The 24,091-nt window shown below is 49.1% G+C and overlaps 1 protein-coding gene across 2 annotated transcripts in view; it reads right to left on the bottom strand.

Moving 5' to 3' along the window:
- LOC147747817 (dimethylaniline monooxygenase [N-oxide-forming] 2-like) overlaps positions 1-23,869 on the bottom strand; it is a 232,893-nt gene extending 209,024 nt beyond the window's left edge. Inside the window, exon 1 of one of the 2 annotated variants that reach the window (XM_086956176.1) lies at positions 23,847-23,869. In XM_086956176.1, the coding sequence (XP_086812302.1) occupies positions 23,847-23,852 (6 nt within the window). In that variant the 5' untranslated portion in view covers positions 23,853-23,869. Of the gene's footprint in view, positions 1-12,071; positions 12,141-23,846 lie in introns of those variants that run through there. The other variant, XM_086956198.1, reaches the window with a different exon arrangement.
- Between the last annotated feature and the right edge of the window lie 222 nt (positions 23,870-24,091).

Here is a 24,091-nt window from a genome sequence, read left to right as displayed (position 1 = left end):
GATTCCGTTCTGGGAAGGACATGGCTTTTGTAGTTCGGACTGGACTGTTCCCATGGGGCACAGGGTCAGAGCTGATTTGCATATCGCCGTTGTCTAACCCAGGGTGGTGTGGAGTGCAAAAAAACGATGGATTTTGGCCCAGATCTTTTGACTGGGTTGAATGTGTGACATTGATCCACATTCGGTCCATCACCTGTTTTGTTTGCAATTGCGGCCATAAGTGTGCTGGGGATGCTCAGACGTGGGTCCCAGGCACTCCACACCACTGGAGTCAAGCTAGCCGGGCTGATGAGAGGTGTTACCTCGAAACCGGTCCGGTCCTCGGATGCTTGATTCCGTTCTGGGAAGGACATGGCTTTTGTACTTCGGACTGGACTGTTCCCATGGGGCACAGGGTCAGAGCTGATTTGCATATCGCCATTGTCTAACCCAGGGTGGTGTGGAGTGCAAAACAACGATGGATTTTGGCCCAGATCTTTTGACTGGGTTGAATGTGTGACATTGATCCACATTCGGTCCATCACCTGTTTTGTTTGCAATTGCCGCCATAAGTGCGCTGGGGATGCTCAGACGTGGGTCCCAGGCACTCCACACCACTGGAGTCAAGCTAGCCGGTCTGATGAGAGGTGTTACCTCGAAACCGGTCCGGTCCTCAGATGCTTGATTCCGTTCTGGGAAGGACATGGCTTTTGTAGTTCGGACTGGACTGTTCCCATGGGGCACAGGGTCAGAGCTGATTTGCATATCGCCATTGTCTAACCCAGGGTGGTGTGGAGTGCAAAAAAACGATGGATTTTGGCCCAGATCTTTTGACTGGGTTGAATGTGTGACATTGATCCACATTCGGTCCATCACCTGTTTTGTTTGCAATTGCCGCCATAAGTGCGCTGGGGATGCTCAGACGTGGGTCCCAGGCACTCCACACCACTGGAGTCAAGCTAGCCGGGCTGATGAGAGGTGTCACCTCGAAACCGGTCCGTTCCTCGGATGCTTGATTCCGTTCTGGGTAGGACATGGCTTTTGTAGTTCGGACTGGACTGTTCCCATGGGGCACAGGGTCAGAGATGATTTGCATATCGCCATTGTCTAACCCAGGGTGGTGTGGAGTGCAAAAAAACGATGGATTTTGGCCCAGATCTTTTGACTGGGTTGAATGTGTGACATTGATCCACATTCGGTCCATCACCTGTTTTGTTTGCAATTGCCGCCATAAGTGCGCTGGGGATGCTCAGACGTGGGCCCCAGGCACTCCACACCACTGGAGTCAAGCTAGCCGGGCTGATGAGAGGTGTTACCTCGAAACCGGTCCGGTCCTCGGATGCTTGATTCCGTTCTGGGAAGGACATGGCTTTTGTAGTTCGGACTGGACTGTTCCCATGCGGCACAGGGTCAGAGCTGATTTGCATATCGCCATTGTCTAACCCAGGGTGGTGTGGAGTGCAAAAAAACGATGGATTTTGGCCCAGATCTTTTGACTGGGTTGAATGTGTGACATTGATCGACATTCGGTCCATCACCTGTTTTGTTTGCAATTGCCGCCATAAGTGCGCTGGGGATGCTCAGACGTGGGTCCCAGGCACTCCACACCACTGGAGTCAAGCTAGCCGGGCTGATGAGAGGTGTTACCTCGAAACCGGTCCGGTCCTCGGATGCTTGATTCCGTTCTGGGAAGGACATGGCTTTTGTAGTTCGGACTGGACTGTTCCCATGGGGCACAGGGTCAGAGCTGATTTGCATATCGCCATTGTCTAACCCAGGGTGGTGTGGAGTGCAAAAAAACGATGGATTTTGGCCCAGATCTTTTCACTGGGTTGAATGTGTGACATTGATCCACATTCGGTCCATCACCTGTTTTGTTTGCAATTGCCGCCATAAGTGCGCTGGGGATGCTCAGACGTGGGTCCCAGGCACTCCACACCACTGGAGTCAAGCTAGCCGGGCTGATGAGAGGTGTTACCTCGAAACCGGTCCGGTCCTCGGATGCTTGATTCCGTTCTGGGAAGGACATGGCTTTTGTAGTTCGGACTGGACTGTTCCCATGGGGCACAGGGTCAGAGCTGATTTGCATATCGCCATTGTCTAACGCAGGGTGGTGTGGAGTGCAAAAAAATGATGGATTTTGGCCCAGATCTTTTGACTGGGTTGAATGTGTGACATTGATCCACATTCGGTCCATCACCTGTTTTGTTTGCAATTGCCGCCATAAGTGCGCTGGGGATGCTCAGACGTGGGTCCCAGGCACTCCACACCACTGGAGTCAAGCTAGCCGGGCTGATGAGAGGTGTTACCTCGAAACCGGTCCGGTCCTCGGATGCTTGATTCCGTTCTGGGAAGGACATGGCTTTTGTAGTTCGGACTGGACTGTTCCCCTGGGGCACAGGGTCAGAGCTGATTTGCATATCGCCATTGTCTAACCCAGGGTGGTGTGGAGTGCAAAAAAACGATGGATTTTGGCCCAGATCTTTTGACTGGGTTGAATGTGTGACATTGATCCACATTCGGTCCATCACCTGTTTTGTTTGCAATTGCCGCCATAAGTGCGCTGGGGATGCTCAGACGTGGGTCCCAGGCACTCCACACCACTGGAGTCAAGCTAGCCGGGCTGATGAGAGGTGTTACCTCGAAACCGGTCCGGTCCTCGGATGCTTGATTCCATTCTGGGAAGGACATGGCTTTTGTAGTTCGGACTGGACTGTTCCCATGGGGCACAGGGTCAGAGCTGATTTGCATATCGCCATTGTCTAACCCAGGGTGGTGTGGAGTGCAAAAAAACGATGGATTTTGGCCCAGATCTTTTGACTGGGTTGAATGTGTGACATTGATCCACATTCGGTCCATCACCTGTTTTGTTTGCAATTGCCGCCATAAGTGCGCTGGGGATGCTCAGACGTGGGTCCCAGGCACTCCACACCACTGGAGTCAAGCTAGCCGGGCTGATGAGAGGTGTTACCTCGAAACCGGTCCGGTCCTCGGATGCTTGATTCCGTTCTGGGAAGGACATGGCTTTTGTAGTTCGGACTGGACTGTTCCCATGGGGCACAGGGTCAGAGCTGATTTGCATATCGCCATTGTCTAACCCAGGGTGCTGTGGAGTGCAAAAAAACGATGGATTTTGGCCCAGATCTTTTGACTGGGTTGAATGTGTGACATTGATCCACATTCGGTCCATCACCTGTTTTGTTTGCAATTGCCACCATAAGTGCGCTGGGGATGCTCAGACGTGGGTCCCAGGCACTCCACACCACTGGATTCAAGCTAGCCGGGCTGATGAGAGGTGTTACCTCGAAACCGGTCCGGTCCTCGGATGCTTGATTCCGTTCTGGGAAGGACATGGCTTTTGTAGTTCGGACTGGACTGTTCCCATGGGGCACAGGGTCAGAGCTGATTTGCATATCGCCATTGTCTAACCCAGGGTGGTGTGAAGTGCAAAAAAACGATGGATTTTGGCCCAGATCTTTTGACTGGGTTGAATGTGTGACATTGATCCACATTCGGTCCATCACCTATTTTGTTTGCAATTGCGGCCATAAGTGTGCTGGGGATGCTCAGACGTGGGTCCCAGGCACTCCACACCACTGGAGTCAAGCTAGCCGGGCTGATGAGAGGTGTTACCTCGAAACCGGTCCGGTCCTCGGATGCTTGATTCCGTTCTGGGAAGGACATGGCTTTTGTAGTTCGGACTGGACTGTTCCCATGGGGCACAGGGTCAGAGCTGATTTGCATATCGCCATTGTCTAACCCAGGGTGTTGTGGAGTGCAAAAAAACGATGGATTTTGGCCCAGATCTTTTGACTGGGTTGAATGTGTGACATTGATCCACATTCGGTCCACCACCTGTTTGTTTGCAATTGCCGCCATAAGTGCGCTGGGGATGCTCAGACGTGGGTCCCAGGCACTCCACACCACTGGAGTCAAGCTAGCCGGGCTGATGAGAGGTGTTACCTCAAAACCGGTCCGGTCCTCGGATGCTTGATTCCGTTCTGGGAAGGACATGGCTTTTGTAGTTTGGACTGGACTGTTCCCATGGGGCACAGGGTCAGAGCTGATTTGCATATCGCCATTGTCTAACCCAGGGTGGTGTGGAGTGCAAAAAAACGATGGATTTTGGCCCAGATCTTTTGACTGGGTTGAATGTGTGACATTGATCCACATTCGGTCCATCACCTGTTTTGTTTGCAATTGCCGCCATAAGTGCGCTGGGGATGCTCAGACGTGGGTCCCAGGCACTCCACACCACTGGAGTCAAGCTAGCCGGGCTGATGAGAGGTGTTACCTCGAAACCGGTCCGGTCCTCGGATGCTTGATTCCGTTCTGGGAAGGACATGGCTTTTGTAGTTCGGACTGGACTGTTCCCATGGGGCACAGGGTCAGAGCTGATTTGCATATCGCCATTGTCTAACCCAGGGTGGTGTGGAGTGCAAAAAAACGATGGATTTTGGCCCAGATCTTTTGACTGGGTTGAATGTGTGACATTGATCCACATTCGGTCCATCACCTGTTTTGTTTGCAATTGCCGCCATAAGTGCGCTGGGGATGCTCAGACGTGGGTCCCAGGCACTCCACACCACTGGAGTCAAGCTAGCCGGGCTGATGAGAGGTGTTACCTCGAAACCGGTCCGGTCCTCGGATGCTTGATTCCGTTCTGGGAAGGACATGGCTTTTGTAGTTCGGACTGGACTGTTCCCATGGGGCACAGGGTCAGAGCTGATTTGCATATCGCCATTGTCTAACCCAGGGTGGTGTGGAGTGCAAAAAAACAATGGATTTTGGCCCAGATCTTTTGACTGGGTTGAATGTGTGACATTGATCCACATTCGGTCCATCACCTGTTTTGTTTGCAATTGCCGCCATAAGTGCGCTGGGGATGCTCAGACGTGGGTCCCAGGCACTCCACACCACTGGAGTCAAGCTAGCCGGGCTGATGAGAGGTGTTACCTCGAAACCGGTCCGGTCCTCGGATGCTTGATTCCGTTCTGGGAAGGACATGGCTTTTGTAGTTCGGACTGGACTGTTCCCATGGGGCACAGGGTCAGAGATGATTTGCATATCGCCATTGTCTAACCCAGGGTGGTGTGGAGTGCAAAAAAACGATGGATTTTGGCCCAGATCTTTTGACTGGGTTGAATGTGTGACATTGATCCACATTCGGTCCATCACCTGTTTTGTTTGCAATTGCGGCCATAAGTGCGCTGGGGATGCTCAGACGTGGGTCCCAGGCACTCCACACCACTGGAGTCAAGCTAGCCGGGCTGATGAGAGGTGTTACCTCGAAACCGGTCCTCGGATGCTTGATTCCGTTCTGGGAAGGACATGGCTTTTGTAGTTCGGACTGGACTGTTCCCATGGGGCACAGGGTCAGAGCTGATTTGCATATCGCCATTGTCTAACCCAGGGTGGTGTGGAGTGCAAAAAAACGATGGATTTTGGCCCAGATCTTTTCACTGGGTTGAATGTGTGACATTGATCCACATTCGGTCCATCACCTGTTTTGTTTGCAATTGCGGCCATAAGTGTGCTGGGGATGCTCAGACGTGGGTCCCAGGCACTCCACACCACTGGAGTCAAGCTAGCCGGGCTGATGAGAGGTGTTACCTCAAAACCGGTCCGGTCCTCGGATGCTTGATTCCGTTCTGGGAAGGACATGGCTTTTGTAGTTCGGACTGGACTGTTCCCATGGGGCACAGGGTCAGAGCTGATTTGCATATCGCCATTGTCTAACCCAGGGTGGTGTGGAGTGCAAAAAAACGATGGATTTTGGCCCAGATCTTTTGACTGGGTTGAATGTGTGACATTGATCCACATTCGGTCCATCACCTGTTTTGTTTGCAATTGCCGCCATAAGTGCGCTGGGGATGCTCAGACGTGGGTCCCAGGCACTCCACACCACTGGAGTCAAGCTAGCCGGGCTGATGAGAGGTGTTACCTCAAAACCGGTCCGGTCCTCGGATGCTTGATTCCGTTCTGGGAAGGACATGGCTTTTGTAGTTCGGACTGGACTGTTCCCATGCGGCACAGGGTCAGAGCTGATTTGCATATCGCCATTGTCTAACCCAGGGTGGTGTGGAGTGCAAAAAAACGATGGATTTTGGCCCAGATCTTTTGACTGGGTTGAATGTGTGACATTGATCCACATTCGGTCCATCACCTGTTTTGTTTGCAATTGCCGCCATAAGTGCGCTGGGGATGCTCAGACGTGGGTCCCAGGCACTCCACACCACTGGAGTCAAGCTAGCCGGGCTGATGAGAGGTGTTACCTCGAAACCGGTCCGGTCCTCGGATGCTTGATTCCGTTCTGGGAAGGACATGGCTTTTGTAGTTCGGACTGGACTGTTCCCATGGGGCACAGGGTCAGAGCTGATTTGCATATCGCCATTGTCTAACCCAGGGTGGTGTGGAGTGCAAAAAAACGATGGATTTTGGCCCAGATCTTTTCACTGGGTTGAATGTGTGACATTGATCCACATTCGGTCCATCACCTGTTTTGTTTGCAAGTTCTTTTTTGTGTGGAACTTTTTTTTTGTTATCTTCCCCTGGCTGCATGCATTTACAATACTTCTACTAAAGCTGTTCACACTGTTTACGTCCCATTCCCTGTCAAGATAAGATCACTTCCCATAGAAAAAGCTTCTAACAGTATGCTGGAATGATTGCTTTTTACTACTTAATTGTGTAAGGCAGATTTTGTGGTCTTAGATTCTTTGTGGCATTTCCTATTCATGCCCCAGTACATTTCTGGGTACTTTGTAGGCATTATCAGATTGATTTTTTTTCACCTTAATCTATTTGGTGATTATGGTCAAATTCTAAATGCTGAAATAAACATTGCTCATTAAAAGTAAAGTTAATATACAAGAGCTATGCTATATTGTACTTCTAAACAGGCACCCACAAGTGCACTTACCTTGCAGACAACAGAGTCATGATTAGAATGGTGCAGCAGTAGCACCAGGCCAAAAGTTGTCAGAACTCTTCAAAACATATATTGCTATATTTAACTACTAAGCAGGGAGTCACAATTGCAGTTACCTTGCAGTCAAAAGGGACTTGATTTGGATGGTGAGCAGATGCAGTGGCACTAGGGCACATAGGCAAAACGTAATTCATTTATCAATGCTTGGTAATTCTCAAAGCTTTATTTCTATTTTTTTCATGTTATCTCTGTTTCTTTTCCTATTACTATATTGTATATATATGTAATTTTCCTTTTGTGGTTTATTGTTTTATGGGAGGCTTTTATCTGCTTATTTAATGGTCACTGATCTGTGCATTCCAACCAGTGGTGCTTCAGGGGTGCCATGGTAACAAGTGGGAGGTTGGGCAGTTAGTGGACTAATGTGAGAAGAGCAGGGAAACTGTACTGGAGTTGTGTTGCTGTTGGTAGAATAAAGGACTTGGAAATAAACATCTGTCCAGTCTCTTCAACTTAATAGGCTGGTTGGTAATTGCAGGGTCCGAGATTAACATATTTCCCCGACAGCCAGTCCTCAAGACAATTTAATTGAATGATTAAATAAGAGTTGAATAATGTAAATAACAAGGACCCCCTGTTTCAGAAAATTAATTCAAGGTACAGGGAAATAAACAGTGTGAACAAATTGGCAGATTATCAACATAAACCAGGGGAGGAATCGTAAGGAAGACACCAAACTAAGTAATTAAAAAAGTATGAAGTCTCATTTAATTAATGAACGGATGTTCATGGTTAAAAACAATCAATAAAATACACAAATTATACACAATGAATCTGTTACATAAACAACCAAGTAATGCAAAACACAATATATCCCATTAAAAAATTCATATAACATAACATGTATTTGTGGCAAACAGATGGTAATACCATCTGTTTGCCACGAATACATGTTATGTTATGTTATACTTAGTTTGGTGTCTTCCTTACGATTCCTCCCCTGGTTTATGTTGATAATCTGCCAATTTGTTCACACTGTAAATAAGAGTTGAAGACAGTGTCACCTTTCCTGATTGATTGCACAGTAAGAATGTTTATTTTCCACTCAGTAGGTATTTTAAGCGCAAATGAAGCCACATTCCTCATCTGATACTTCTATTGAGGGTAAAGCATGTGGAAGGTTGGAAGTAGTAATTAGTACTTCATCAGTATGCACAACTACTTCAGTTGCCCTATGCGGAAGTAGTTTAGACAGAATAGAGGCAGTATTTTGCATCTGGCTGTAAACGTGGCTCCATGTATAGGGTATAAAGAAATGAAGGGGGCAGCCTTGCACGGTGAGTAGCCATTAAAGTAGCCCATGGTAACCATTTTAGCAACTGATTCCTATACATACATTAATTGGGGAATCCAAATTGTCACACCATGGACCAAAGAAATGGTCACTCTACCAGGTCTAATGTCTTTTCAGCATCTCGTGCTATAAAAGCACCTGAATATGATCCTTGTTCTGTTCAATCAAACTGTACTGCAGTGAAATTAGTGTGGCCTGTAGTGCCTCTGCCTGGGATAAAACCATGTTGACATGGAGATATCAAGAAAGGAATTCTGGTAGCTGGCCTGTTAGCAATTTATCAGGCCTTGAACTGAGTGTCTATATTTACAACAAGGGGTGGTGAGGGACAGAGTCTCTGAGTTAAACAGAAAGCTCTCACCCAGTCAAGAGATCAGGGCTAGATCCAACACCGTTTTTTAGCTCACTGCACCATCCCAGTTTCAGAACCTGGCTGTATGCAAATTAGTCTGTTCCTGTCCCAGTGCATGATGGGAACAGGGCAAACCAAACTACAAAAGCCAATTCTTACACTGGGAAGGAAACAAGCTCCCGGGGACCGGTTTCTGGCATTACAGCCGTCTTCGGCCCGGTTTGCTTGAATCCTGATGGTGCAATGAGCAAGGGTCTCACATCTGAGAATACCCTTCCACGCTTAGGGTGGACAAAAATATTTACATTTACACCCCCTTTTTGTAAATCGTTTTTGGCCACTATAGGTGTGGCAGGGTATACTCAGACATGAGTCCCTTTCTCACTGCTCCATCAGGATTCAAGCAAGCCGGGCCGAAGAAGGCTGAAATGCCAGAAACCGGTCCCCGGTAGCTTGTCTCCTTTCTGGTGAAGAATTGGCTTGGTAGTTTAGTCTGCCCTGTTCCCATGATGCACTGGGCCAGGGACAGACTGATTTGCATATAGCCAGGTTCTGAGCTGGGATGGGGCAGTGAGATAAATAACGGTGATGGATCAAGCCCTGATCTTTGGACTGGGTAAGAGTGGTCTGTTTAACTCAGACACTCTGTTCATCACCACCCCCTTTTTGTAAATCGTTTTTGGCCACTATAGGTGTGGCAGGGTATACTCAGACATGAGTCCCTTTCTCACTGCTCCATCAGGATTCAAGCAAGCCGGGCCGAAGAAGGCTGAAATGCCAGAAACCGGTCCCCGGTAGCTTGTCTCCTTTCTGGTGAAGAATTGGCTTGGTAGTTTAGTCTGCCCTGTTCCCATGATGCACTGGGCCAGGGACAGACTGATTTGCATATAGCCAGGTTCTGAGCTGGGATGGGGCAGTGAGATAAATAATGGTGATGGATCAAGCCCTGATCTTTGGACTGGGTAAGAGTGGTCTGTTTAACTCAGACACTCTGTTCATCACCACCCCCTTTTTGTAAATCGTTTTTGGCCACTATAGGTGTGGCAGGGTATACTCAGACATGAGTCCCTTTCTCACTGCTCCATCAGGATTCAAGCAAGCCGGGCCGAAGAAGGCTGAAATGCCAGAAACCGGTCCCAGGTAGCTTGTCTCCTTTCTGGTGAAGAATTGGCTTGGTAGTTTAGTCTGCCCTGTTCCCATGATGCACTGGGCCAGGGACAGACTGATTTGCATATAGCCAGGTTCTGAGCTGGGATGGGGCAGTGAGATAAATAACGGTGATGGATCAAGCCCTGATCTTTGGACTGGGTAAGAGTGGTCTGTTTAACTCAGACACTCTGTTCATCACCACCCCCTATTGTAAATTGAACTGAGTGTCAGCACATAGCACAGAGGGGATCTCAGACGAGCATAATAACACAGATGGTCTAGCGTTTTATAAAGAAATCATAATTTGAGCTAATTCCCATGTAGTTCCTGCTATGCTAGGATGGAAGAAGCACCTCTATGAGTGGCTTATAATTGTCAATCAGAAGTGCGTCAGTACCAGCAGCTCTACCTGAGGAAGTAGTTTCAGTTACCACAAAAAGTTCTGACAGTGTAGCATGAACTATCATGTAGGTAGCTGAACACAGTTTGTTACGGGAATGACATTTGATTACAAAAATTATTGTACACCATATGGGGCCTGAATATACCTCAGGAAGCATGAAATGACCCCATGCTTTCATGCATTCATTTGTGTCCTACTGATTATTAGGGGTTAGGTTTTTCTGCACCCAGATTCATTGGGTGTGGAAGAACCTGACCTGTTTTTATCTGCCAGAAAAAGCAGCCGGTGAAATGGCGGGAGAGCTTGACTGCAGCAGCCCCATGAGCAATGCACACCTGCCCAGACCATACACAAGCATTACAAGAAGGCTTCTGCGAAATATCCGTAATTTTCTTTCACATAATTACATGGAATTTCGGGAAAACGATGTGAAATTACACATAATGCAAATAAGAATTTAGCTCTATATTTTAATGTGAAATGTTTCCTTGAGTCCATTTTAGACGATAGGATGCATTTCACATTAAAAAAATTGTGCCACAACCATACCTACAGCAAGCAACAACTGCTTGCGTTCTGGTCATTCACATTATTCCAATATATATTTATAAGGTATGGCATAGCAGAGCAACTTTAGGTATTTCACATGACAAGAGTATCGCAAAATTCCCAGTGCCTACTTATGAGCTCAAGCATGCTAACAGATCTCTTTCCTCCATTAGAAGATTGGTTAGATTGGCATACAACATGATGAAAGCACAACTATGATGTCCATACGCAGCACCAAAACACTTCCCACAAAAGTCACGCTGCAAACCCACACTCATTCAGAAAAGCACAGACTACAGTGTGCTGTGCTATCCACCCACCCACCCAAGTGTTTCAGCACATCATCAGCAGTATAAGGCATTATATAATACATGGGAGCTGGCAATCCTCCTATAAAAGTACATCTACAATTTATTTTTATAGCTGATGCCTCAGGTCACATGTAATAATGAAAGTAGCTGCTCAAATGTATACCTTATCACAGTTGAGTTGTTACCTCATAATGCCTCCTGCTAGCAGCTAAGTTGAAAGACAGGTCACAGAGCATCATTAAAACTATATTACAAACAACTAAAATTAAAACTGCTTTTCCTTCTAATATGTTTTTCTAAAAGGAACAGTGTTTAGCAGAAAGAAGTTATTTATGACAACATGTTTGTGTTTTGCACTCTATAGGTTGTTACAGGAAAGATAGAATATCTCTGCATGTTTGTAAACATTCTCAGCTACATAATTTTTATATGAGTTACATTAATCAAATATATATTTTTGCAACAAATGACTAAATAATTACTAAATGCTTTTTGGTGTATTTAATTTCACGCTACAGATTGTGCTTTTATTCTTCATGTCTGCAACCTTGTTAAATATTTCATTTGAAAAAGCAAAACACCAAGGATTTAAGAGGGTTGCAGGAGGTTGATAGTGTGACCTTGTATTATACGGAATAAAATACCTTGTGCCAGGCATTAAAAAGATACTACAAAGACGCTTGGAGACTTGCAATATCCTTAAACTGCATGGCAGGCAGTACTTTATTAAATATATAAATGCAATTACAATACAATATCCTAGAATTCTTCTACGGTGTATGTGCACTGAGTGTCAAGAACCGTAAGCAGGTGCAGTCACAGAAAAGCTCTGGCAGTGCCACAAAATCGTAGTCAGTGCTGTCTAAACAATCCAGAGAGTGCCTTTACATCAAATTGTGTCCTGCCACAGTGTAAGAGATGTTATTGCAACCAAGTGAATATTGTCAATCAAAGTGAGTGCTTTCACAAAACAGTGAGCGCTATCACAGCAACGACAAATGATCTCGGTTCCTGCCTCCCTCCCCAGCGGATGGTTACCTCACCTGAATATGTGCGGTGGCAGGAACGGACGCAGGACTCTCTTTCCCGAGCGTTTGCACTTTTCAGAATGGTGCAGCAGAGAGTGGCTTTTATAAAACTGCCCTCAGGTAGCTACGGTGACACACTCCACCCCAGCCCATGTGACCAAGATCAGAATGGGGTGAAGGGGAGGGGTTGGGTGTGAACGCACAGTGGTGCTGCAGGCTGCAGGGCGGAGGGACTCGAAAGGCCAGTTTGGAACAGAGGGCTGATGGAGGACTGCAGGGGCAGCCCCAGGTCACAGGTGTGTCTGAAAGGAGACTCGTACAATTACTGAAGGTAGAGGGAGAGCCGAGCCAGATCAGAGCCAAGGCTCTCGCGCGAGAGCCGAGCCTTTGAATCATACAACATAGTCACATCAGGGCCACATGAACCCCCGCCCCACATGCCCAAACCCGCAAATAACACAAAGACACAAGTGTTAGGTTTGGGAAAAAATTGCTGCAGGTTTATTACATACAACATATGTAATGACGGTGGGTTAACTTACGGGCGATCCTAGGGCAGGCCGCATTCTCGCCACCTGCCCGCCTGTTGAGCCAAACAACACAATGGCGAACCACCCAACTGTTGCACAATTACCATAATTATACTGACACGCCCATTGCGGGGCGTGACTAGGCAAACCCCCGGTTGCACAGGCCCACAACCGCCCGAAGGACTACTGGGGCGCCGACACGAATTCCTGAACCTCCCATGAGGTTACAGGTTAGTCTCTGAGGTTATGCTCTGGCACCCCTATGTGCCCGCTGACGTCCAGCGTTTGCACCTCTCTTCTTCCGGATCGCCCAGTAACTCCGCCTGCAACGAAAAAGGAACACATTAAAAGCTCCCCCCGGAGCCCCCCTCAAGCAGACACTCTGGGTTCGAGGAAGGGCGGGGATAGAGTGTCCCAACATGGAACTGCGACGTCCGGAGCGGCAAAGAGGCCTCCCCAGCGGGGCAGAGGTCTGAAGTACTCCAGACGGCTCCTCCCAGCCGCCCCGGACGTGCATCACTTACCAGTCTCCACCAACCAGGGGAGACTGCCTCGGGTTAGGAAACTACTGAGTCATGCGGGGGCGGGACAGCCCTCCGTGACTAGGAGCCCGCCCTCCTTATGGCCACTGCGTGGCCTCGGGCAGGCGCATAGTCACATCAGGGCCACATGAACCCCCGCCTCACATGCCCAAACCCGCAAATAACACAAAGACACAAGTGTTAGGTTTGGGAAAAAATTGCTGCAGGTTTATTACATACAACATATGTAATGACGGTGGGTTAACTTACGGGCGATCCTAGGGCAGGCCGCATTCTCGCCACCTGCCCGCCTGTTGAGCCAAACAACACAGTGGCGAACCACCCAACTGTTGCACAATTACCATAATTATACTGACATGCCCATTGCGGGGCGTGACTAGGCAAACCCCCGGTTGCACAGGCCCACAACCGCCCGAAGGACTACTGGGGCGCCGACACGAATTCCTGCACCTCCCATGAGGTTACAGGTTAGGCTCTGAGGTTATGCTCTGGCACCCCTATGTGCCCGCTGACGTCCAGCGTTTGCACCTCTCTTCTTCCGGATCGCCCAGTAACTCCGCCTGCAATGAAAAAGGAACACATTAAAAGCTCCCCCCCGGAGCCCCCTCAAGCAGACACTCTGGGTTCGAGGAAGGGCGGGGAAAGAGTGTCCCAACATGGAACTGCGACGTCCGGAGCGGCAAAGAGGCCTCCCCAGCGGGGCAGAGGTCTGAAGTACTCCAGACGGCTCCTCCCAGCCGCCCTGGACGTGCATCACTTACCAGTCTCCACCAACCAGGGGAGACTGCCTCGGGTTAGGAAACTACTGAGTCATGCGGGGGCGGGACAGCCCTCCGTGACTAGGAGCCCGCCCTCCTTATGGCCACTGCGTGGCCTCGGGCAGGCGCATAGTCACATCAGGGCCACATGAACCCCCGCCCCACATGCCCAAACCCGCAAATAACACAAAGACACAAGTGTTAGGTTTGGGAAAAAATTGCTGCAGGTTTATTACATACAACATATGTAATGACGGTGGGTTAACTTACGGGCGATCCTAGGGCAGGCCGCATTCTCGCCACCTGCCCGCCTGTTGAGCCAAACAACACAGTGGCGAACCACCCAACTGTTGCACAATTACCATAATTATACTGACACGCCGATTGCGGGGCGTGACTAGGCAAACCCCCGGTTGCACAGGCCCACAACCGCCCGAAGGACTACTGGGGCGCCGACACGAATTCCTGCACCTCCCATGAGGTTACAGGTTAGGCTCTGAGGTTATGCTCTGGCACCCCTATGTGCCCGCTGACGTCCAGCGTTTGCACCTCTCTTCTTCCGGATCGCCCAGTAACTCCGCCACAGCCCGTGCGGTGGTTCCCGCTGCCGCACGGGCCCCCCCACCACTGCTACTGCTCTTTACCTGCAACCTTCACCTAGAATTGCTTCCTTCAGATATAGGAGGAACAGGGCAACGCCCATAGGCGTGGGGTGACAACATCAGGCACCATTAACCCTGTCCTACAAAACTAGCTCGGCTGAGCTCCTCGTCAGTCCCGGGCACACGACCAAACGCCAGGTGCGGGCACCCTATCCACCTTGAAGAGACCAAGGCCCCTGACATGACCTTACATGCCCGAAGGAAAGAAAGGCCCCTTCTGCCACCAATCTGCAGGTCCCCCCCGAGTCCTTTCACCAAATCAGAGAAACTAAAGGGATAGGAGGGCCCCTACTACTGAATGCCCTTTGTATCATGAATTAGGCTGTCCAGCACCTGCCGCTGGGACGCCAACATATCCCTCCCACTGAGCGTCAGAAAAGTACGCCAAGGTGAAATGACCGCTACAGCTGAAACGCCGTCTTCTGCACAGTCCAGCAGAAAGTGTGCTTACATGACGCTTGTGCTGCTAACCTCAATAGAGGACCGGGAATAGGAGGGCTCAATACATATACTAAAGAACTTGGGCGAATCCCAGATAAGCTAAATACAGGGTCCACAGGCAATTACAGCCGGCATCCCTTGCCCTCTAGGGTTTTAGGCTGGAAGCGGCTTAAGCCATGATACCATTAAGTTAGCTAGTCTGTAAGCCGACTTACGACCACCTCCCGGGGACAGCTGAGACTGCAACGAAAAGCCCCCTAAGCTCCTGACCTGCGCAGGGACACGTCAGTAGAAACACAAGCCACTCCGAAACCAATCGGCGTAACCACCCGGGTACAACCCCTCTACCGCAATAGTGTAGACTATCCCAGGCAAGAGACCAGGCGATGAGGAGGGCCCCCCCTGCAGAGATCCCTCCCTAATATGCCAGCGCAGTCACAAATTCCAATCTCACTGCAAGTTTACGCTTGAACAACTACACCCCCACAGGATATCCACGGGGATAGCTTGTCCTTACGGATAAATAGGACCCCCCTAAGGGATAGAGAACTGACACCGGGGGGGTGGGGGGGACACTGGGTAAGATACCAGAGAGAATATTCTCTAAAAGTCTTCTAGGGGCCCACCTCAAGGGATAATTGGCAGTCCGGGCTCGGGCTGTGGAAGCCACAGTTGTTCTACTTATACCTGAAATGAGTGTTATACTGTAGGCTGCCGACCGCGGGTGGGCTGCCAGCAGGTACCCGAGCCTTGGATGAAAGATAGGCAGCAGGACCAATGGAAGGGGAGAAATGACTATTGACATATGACCTTCCCTACTCATGGTAGAGCGACACAAGTTTCGGACTCAGGGGTGTACAGGTAACAGGACTAGCTATACCTCTTTGTTGAGGCGCCAGGTGATGTTCCCAGTGTAGAGCTGGGCCCAGGACATGCTAACACTCCCACTTCGGCACATCCCAGACTGTCTACCGTGACAAAACCTAGCCAGACAGTCAGATGAAAACCCCAGGTGTGAGGGTCCTCCCAATTTAGCGTCACAGGAGAAAGAACAGCGGCAAAACTGACATGTGCATGAAATAAGGTGCCAACAAAAGTTCCACACAGCCAAACAGACCAAAGTACGTAGAATACATGCCAAGGGACTAAGGATTAAATCCTGGTGCACACTGATTCCCCACTGAAAGAATTACATACCTGCTGCTCTGCCCGTCGCAACACTATCTTATATGGGATGACGATAAGTGGAGACCCGACACGCCCCCCAACGGCCAATCCCCCCACATATAAGTATGTGATCCCTAGGTGGGACAAGGCCGTGAATGCCGCACACCCCCAAGGCCAAGTGTGATGACAGAGACTAAAAGCAGGTCGCCACCATATTCGCAAAAGAGGGGCAGCAGGAAACTAAATTACATGTTCCAAGAGTAGGACAGGAAGACCCCACTATCTGCACAAAATATACTCTCGCAGAATGCATACCGGACCCTTTTTCCACTTGTAACGACCCACTAGCTAACTCGTAAAGTAACTCAGGGAAACTGGTCTGGCCCTAGCTCGACACAGCGGGCCCAACTGGTGCGATCCTGTGGTGGGACAAGACCCTAAATGCCGCACACAACAAGGTCATGTCTGATGACAGCGACTAAAAGCAGGTCGGCCACCACATTCGCATTTTGATCAGCTTGTGCCTAGTTGGCTTACTGTGTGTGTGGAATAACACAAATCTCTAACATCGGCACACAGACGTGTACACGAGTCACCTGATACAGTTCAAGCTTGCTGCATGCCTGATGTAACACCTCTTGTACAGGGGCACCCGGTCACACGTACTCATTAGCGGCCCTCATGCATAGTACACAAGCTGAAGACCTGTTGTACCGCACACCCCACATTTCAGCACTCAAACCCGTAATTCTAATGATAATCTCATTTTAACTTATGCAGGCACCCAGGATAAGAACATGCTGAGTATCATACATGCCAAGGGACTAAGGATTAAATCCTTTTTTTTTTTTTTTATATTTTTATTTTTCCCTTTTTCTTATTAACTTGCACATTGACTTACATGTCATACTTTTATACATTTTACAAATTACATCCATTATGCATCTCTGGTTTGAAGTTTCCAAAACAATATAAACAGTATAATTAGTATAATTATATAACAATATCATAAATCATAATTCTAACCTTTACTATTCATTTACATTTACAATATCTTACAATGCCATCCTCTCCTTCCATTTGATTATTGGTTCCCAAATTTTCAACCCAAGTCTCCTTCCCTTTTTCCCCTTCCGTGCATATATAGCTTTCTCGAGATTATAGCTAGCTAGTAAGTTTGCCAGCCAAACTTGCATATCCGGGGGTACCTTGTCCAACCATACTCTTGCTATTGACAGTCTCAGTACTGCAGTTGCTATAAACATAAATTCTTTCTGGTCCAATCCATCTTGATTATCTATTCCAAACAATATCATCCTAGGTGTTAGTTTGATTCTTATATCAAGAGTATTATTAATAAAATCTTCTATGCTTCTAATCAAGGTATACAGCTGAGGACAAGTGGCAAACATATGAATGATATCTGCATCTCCTGCATTACAGCGGGGACAGGTAATACCAGTGATCCCTCCCCACTTGGCTATTCTAGCTGGGGTATAGTATAATGAAAATAACGTCTTATAATGCTGTGATTGCAGGGGTCCAGAGCATAAAATATTACATCCCAAATTCAAAGATTCTTGCAGACTTCCGGGGTCCACTCCCAATTTTCCAACCCATTTGTTGCTAACTTTCTCCACATCGTCCACCTTCCCTTCCATTAAAATTGCATAAAAAGATCTAATCGTGCAGTCCCCTCCTATTTTTATCTTTTCCAGTACTTCATTCCTGTTAAACCCCTCCCTACCACCTCATGCATAGTACACAAGCTGAAGACCTGTTGTACCGCACACCCCACATTTCAGGACTCAAACCCGTAATTCTAATGATAATCTCATTTTAACTTATGCAGGCACCCAGGATAAGAACATGATGAGTATCATGCAGTGTCTGTTCGCTACTAACCTGGTTGCCTCACCCGCACTGAAGCACTACCAATTCAAGTGCACACCAATCCCATGGCAGAACCTAGCATATGAAGTAGAAATGCTTCCGCTCACCCCCATTCCTACGCAACTGTAGGCGTTTCTGTCTAATAACATTATTAGCCCCGAGGCAGAGAAGGCAAACTGATTCTCTGAAATGTGCTCAGACAACTAAGGGCAAGGCCGCGCTGAATAAAACATTCCTACGACTGACAAGCTACCACTCCAGCCCCGCAGCATGATGGAAGCCTCACCGTATCTAAGGTATGCAAGAGAGCCGGGTTTAGTGCGCTCCAAAACTCGAGGGCTCTTAATAAGAGGATCAGATTGATCCTCTGTAAAGCTGAAGGGTATACAATATATTAGGGTAGAGGATAGGTCATAGAGAGTGAGCATTACATTAACAGCAGTGGAACCACTCTCACCTTCAAACACAGACATTGTGACTGTTTAGCTCAAATACCTGATGGGAAGTAACAGGCATAAGAATTAGCGGTCACTGCTGACCCTCCCAGTCTGAACCTCAGTAGCGCTGTCAACCCATACAACCTGGTATTGTGCCAATCTTATAAATATCCTGTCCAATAACACAGGTACATGGGGGCGATAACCAGTAAAAGTTATTTCAGCAAACCTGTAATACTCCACTTAAGTATAATATTGTTGTGAAGGGAATTAGGAAAGCAGTCATTCGCAACTGGAACTTGATGCATGGTAGACAAGATCCCCATCTGTAAAAATTACTTTATTGCGCTTACCCCAGAATACATGAGATGAGGGGAGGATAGTTCTGCTACAGTTATGACTGCTGCTGCTAAGTGCAAGCCAGGCGAGTCCCATGGATGAGAGCCTAAGGAAAAGGGGCTCAGGGTGTGTAGCAGCGAGATGCAGATGACTCTTCATGTCAACTAGAGCTACAGTGGCATTAGCAAATGTAGAGCTTCAGCTAACGTTATTTGAACAGGAGAAGAGGAGATATATTTACCATGAATGCGTATATTAACATTGAAGTGCCCTCATGGATTCTGCCTTGCAGTGGCACCTGGGTGTATGCACGTGTCTAACATCCCTTGGAGAATATGAGAATATGGCACCTATGCATACCGTGAATCTGACTCATCACTGATCACATGGCAGGCTTAATATGAACATCACAATAAAATCGTCCTGTGCCATTGATGAGAGCGCATGGTAAAACCCATATAAAGGATGGACCTGCAACTACAGCGTGTACAGCAATCTGTGACTCCGGGGACCAGACCACCCTGTGGCCAACTCACCTCACCGCCCGAGAATGACACGAATGAAATAATGGAAACATCATTGCAGTTTGTACACACGAATATGCCAAAGGCGGAGCCGCAGCCAGCGGCACAAACCCAAAAACACAGTAACACGGCCGGCCAAGGACCTCGACAGACAAACGTCACTCCCCACTCCCGGGGTAGTCCGAGTAGCGCGGCCCGAACAGGTACGTGTCCCCCCTTCCCAGTGACCGAAGTCTGAGAGGGCGGTCACACATATGGAATAACGCATACCAAACTGACGCAAGGAGTGCCGCAGGCGACTCCACCAGTTTGCAGCCCAAAAATCGTACATGCAGAGACTCGAAAGGCTAATGCGCACGTACAAGTCCCCCACAAAACTCGAAAACGCCACATGTCTGAACCGCGCGTCATACCCACATGTGCCGGACATCTCGCGAAATATTGCCCCTGGGGATGGCCGCCCTTTGCCCCCCGCTCACAGAACAGCGCTTACAGAACCGGAAAATGCCTACAAAGCCCGGCTTTCCAAGCTGAAAGCGGACCAAGTCCCGCGAGGCTAACCCATGTCCAAAAGAGTTCCAAGTTTGGTGCATAAGGTACCAGTGCCCCGGCGTACACGAGGTACCCCCAGTAGAGTACCGCATCGCATACCCAAGACGTGCGAACCCTTCAAACACTGTACTCACCCGAATGGTTTCACCAGTCTAAGTACATAACGCCGCCAACGAAAGCCCTATACTCAAAATCGCCGGGATGATACACAAGAAGCGAACTCATCTAGAAACCGGAGGGAACATTGTGAACTATCATACACCCGCGTGCAGAGACCATTCTGCAGTAACGACCAGCTAAATTTACTAAAAGACCCCCACCCGGCTGAAATCGGATACGTAAAGCCATATGCAAGATGGCCGCTGGGAGGATAGTAGGAGCGGGTCGGCCATTACTCTACGGGCCCCACGTGCGCCTAAGCCACTGATCCCCAAGTTGGAGGCCCAACCACGCGCCGAACCTACCACCGAGTGCATGGGGCCGTTCGGAACTGTACATTGCACATATGCTTAGAAGGGGGGGGGCTAGCATAGCACCCCAAATACGAGCCGAGCCCCCCACGGGGCCCACGGCGTGGCCACCGTAATAAGAGCCTAACCGATAAAGATGCGGAAGGTCCTCGGGGGGAGAGGGGCCAGGATGGAGGAGCGAAGGCTGTTGCCCCAAGAGAAAAATCCGGCCTAGTGGGCACGCCCCAGGGAGGCGAGATGCATATAATCCCAAGGCGTGCCCGGGAAATTTATGTGAGCCCTTGAAACTTACCACGTTCTATATAGTAGAAAGAGGGATATTAAGAGATTTGACCAATATAACAGCATAGAGTGCCAGCACTGAAAGATCCACCTTACATGAATAATGACCGACAATTCCCACAATCTATCCGAGGTGACCGTGTGCAGGCTCTAAGGCCACTGGGAGCAAGCATAGATCTCACCACCATCACGAAGATCAGCTAACTTAGAAAAGCGAAATTATGGGCTGGCCATTTTATTTGCCAACTTGAAAGGAGGCTCGAACCCTTGTTGATCACCTCGAAGTCGGCACACCTACGCGCTAGGCCACATCCTCTCCCTTTACCCAGAATCGCATGATGCAAAGCTTGGGGGATAGGCGGTCGGTTAAACCAATGGCGAACCAGCGAACCACGGATCCGGCACATACTGCGCTCTAGCGGGGCCACGAGGTCGAGCTACCGGAACCCCGTCGAGCAGGCTGCGAGACCAACCGGGCCCCTGTGCAGCGCCAAGACACTAGGAGGGCTCCTCGAGGCCCCCCAAACAAACACTGTGTTACACACCTCGCAAGTCCACCAAACCCTCCCCCAACGACACCCACAATATATACACTAGAATACCCCTGGGGGCACGATGCAGGCAGCCAAACAATTCTCGAGCCTGTGAGCCTTCTACCAAGAAACAGGATAGAACAGCATGAAACATCAAAGGCATGGCGACCGCATAACAGTACACCAGACACAAGCTGCCGCGGCCGCGCATAGCAATCCGATAGACTTGTACAATTGCCGTGGCAATGCCAGGTGCTAGGTAGCTAACAGCGAGAAACATCAAAAGCAAGGTAACCGCACAACAATAGGGCACAAGTTGCCGCGGCAGGCATGGCAATCCGATATATATGTACAATTGCTGATCCAAGTGAGGCCCGAACCCCCAACCACACATGGCCCAGGGCAAGAGCTGCTGCATAAGCACTGCACGCTAACAATTGCGCCACCGGAGCTCACTAAGTAGCATGAAACATCCAAGCATGGCGACCACGCAAAAATATCAAACACAAGCTGCTGCGGCAGCGCGGAGCCACCCGATAGGCGGGTAAACAATTGCCGTGGCAACACCGAGTGTTTGGTAACACTCCAAACATGCTGATGTCCTAACTAAACCCACACAGTGACTAAGGCAGAACCGGCAGGGCCGAAGGGCCCGGGAGATGTCCAGCGACAATAAATTAGAAAGGAAACACCTTCCTGACCTGCGAACGGGAATTGGGGCATGGCAAATACGACCCCGACTGTACGGACGTCTATATTTGCAACAAATATCGATACCACCCGCCCCGCACGATCAACACTTACATACGGCGACGTCATAACATGAACATGAGCAATTGCAAGCAGAAATAGAATTGGAATCCCCCGCATGATCGACCCTTCATGTCAAACAATAGTAACCTGTACCAAAGGGTGGGGGTCCGGGGGAAAAGAGCTCGCCAGCCGTTCTCAGGAAAACTTCACAAACCCGGCCCAAGCGAGCGACTGACGAACGCTACACAAACGTGACCCAGCCCCCAAGCTCGATGCCACTCATTCCTCTGCCGCGCAGCACCACCCCCTCAATGCGGAGGTTTCGCGGACCATGCCGACCCCAACTCCTGCCTAACCAAACCAAACGACCCGACTCCCACACGGAACCAGAGGCAGGAGAGTGGAGAGGAAACCTACGGCTACAAAGCCCACACTCACCGGACGAAAACCGACGCCATACCCGGTACGACGCGTCACGAGGGTGATCCAACGGCAGAAAGAGTGTCCCAACATGGAACTGCGACGTCCGGAGCGGCAAAGAGGCCTCCCCAGTGGGGCAGAGGTCTGAAGTACTCCAGACGGCTCCTCCCAGCCGCCCCAGACGTGCATCACTTACCAGTCTCCACCAACCAGGGGAGACTGCCTCGGGTTAGGAAACTACTGAGTCATGCGGGGGCGGGACAGCCCTCCGTGACTAGGAGCCCGCCCTCCTTATGGCCACTGCGTGGCCTCGGGCAGGCGCAAATATCGTATCGTATAGAAATATGATAAAGTGTCAGCAATTTTTTTTAACTGTAGTTCTTTAACACGAGGAAGCTTTTCGGCCTGGTAACGGTACATCCGAGCATATCACTGGATAGAGGTGAGCGAGCCACTAAAAGCGCGAGACAGGCTCGAGTCTGATGCTTGGCTTTCGCCGGGCTCGATTCTCCATTTGAACCTTGAGCCCAAAACGAGCCGAGTTTTCAAGGGCGGCCATTTGGCATAGTGACTATAAATGCTGTCCTAATAACATGGGGGACAAAGTTCGAATCCCGCCCTTAATCCCACATCCTATCAAGTCGCAAATCCCTATTACATAAAAGAAGTCTTAAGTAGTCTGAGTCTGTTGGGAGGTTCTTATATTTTCCTGTGAAAGCTTTGGGCAATGTGACACTACTGGGAATGAAAAAGTGGACTCTGCCTATGGGCTACTCTCCTCTTCGAAACATTAAGGACAAAGCCTAACCTTTGATTTCAGAAAGTGATACCCATCTAGTTGATGAATTGGCCTGTAACTCCCCATGCATTCCTATGGGCCTGTAGGCCCATAGGAATGCATGGGGAGTTATTCCTTATTAGCGATTAGCAATTAGCTAATCGCAAATAAGGAACATGTAGGAATCGCAATAATTATTGCAATTCCTACATGAATCCCGTTTTGCAAGTCCTTAATAGCGATTCGTTATGAATCGCTATTAGGGGCTCGCAAAACGGGAGAATAATGAATCAGGCTGTAAGAGATAACTCCTTTAACATTCATCTGTACCCTATACGTGGCCTCAACTCTTATTAGAGATGAAGCAACAGTATTGTCTATTAAATCAAACATAAGATAGCTTTTTGTACAGCGCTCACCCTGCACTCACATTTTTAAGGCGCTCTATGCAATAATGAAGAAAAAGGAGGCTCAGTGAGATAGAATCTATGCCTAGGATCACACAGTTTAATCAAGCAGGGAAGCTAGAGACAGTTTTTCTGATTTAACATTGCGTAACTTAGCCACTAGAGGGTTATCTCTACAACTCTCCTGTGGTACATCAAAGGCCGCTGCTTTGTCAAGTTTCGCCTGCACAGGGCTTGGGCCGTGCCTGTGAAATCTCGCTAGAGGACTTTTTCCCGCATTTTGTCTACTCGCCACCACTTACCTTCATTTGTTGGGCTCCGGGCTGACTTGCATGCCCCTGCTGACATCGAGGTGAACTTTGAGCCCTGGTTATCGCCGAAATACCATGGTGGGACTCCTATTCCCAGGGTACACTGCAGCTCCTGCATTGACAACAGCCGCCGCTGGGGGAGATGTGGTCATCGCGCTATAAAGCGCTGCCTCGAACCCCGCAGCCCGGGACGCGCTAGAGTACTTTTTTCCACATTTTGTCTACTCGCCACCACT

This window comes from Lissotriton vulgaris, chromosome 1_1 (assembly GCF_964263255.1).
Source record: "Lissotriton vulgaris chromosome 1_1, aLisVul1.2, whole genome shotgun sequence".
Lineage (NCBI taxonomy): Eukaryota > Metazoa > Chordata > Amphibia > Caudata > Salamandridae > Lissotriton > Lissotriton vulgaris.
This window is presented reverse-complemented; position numbering and strand designations above follow the sequence as displayed.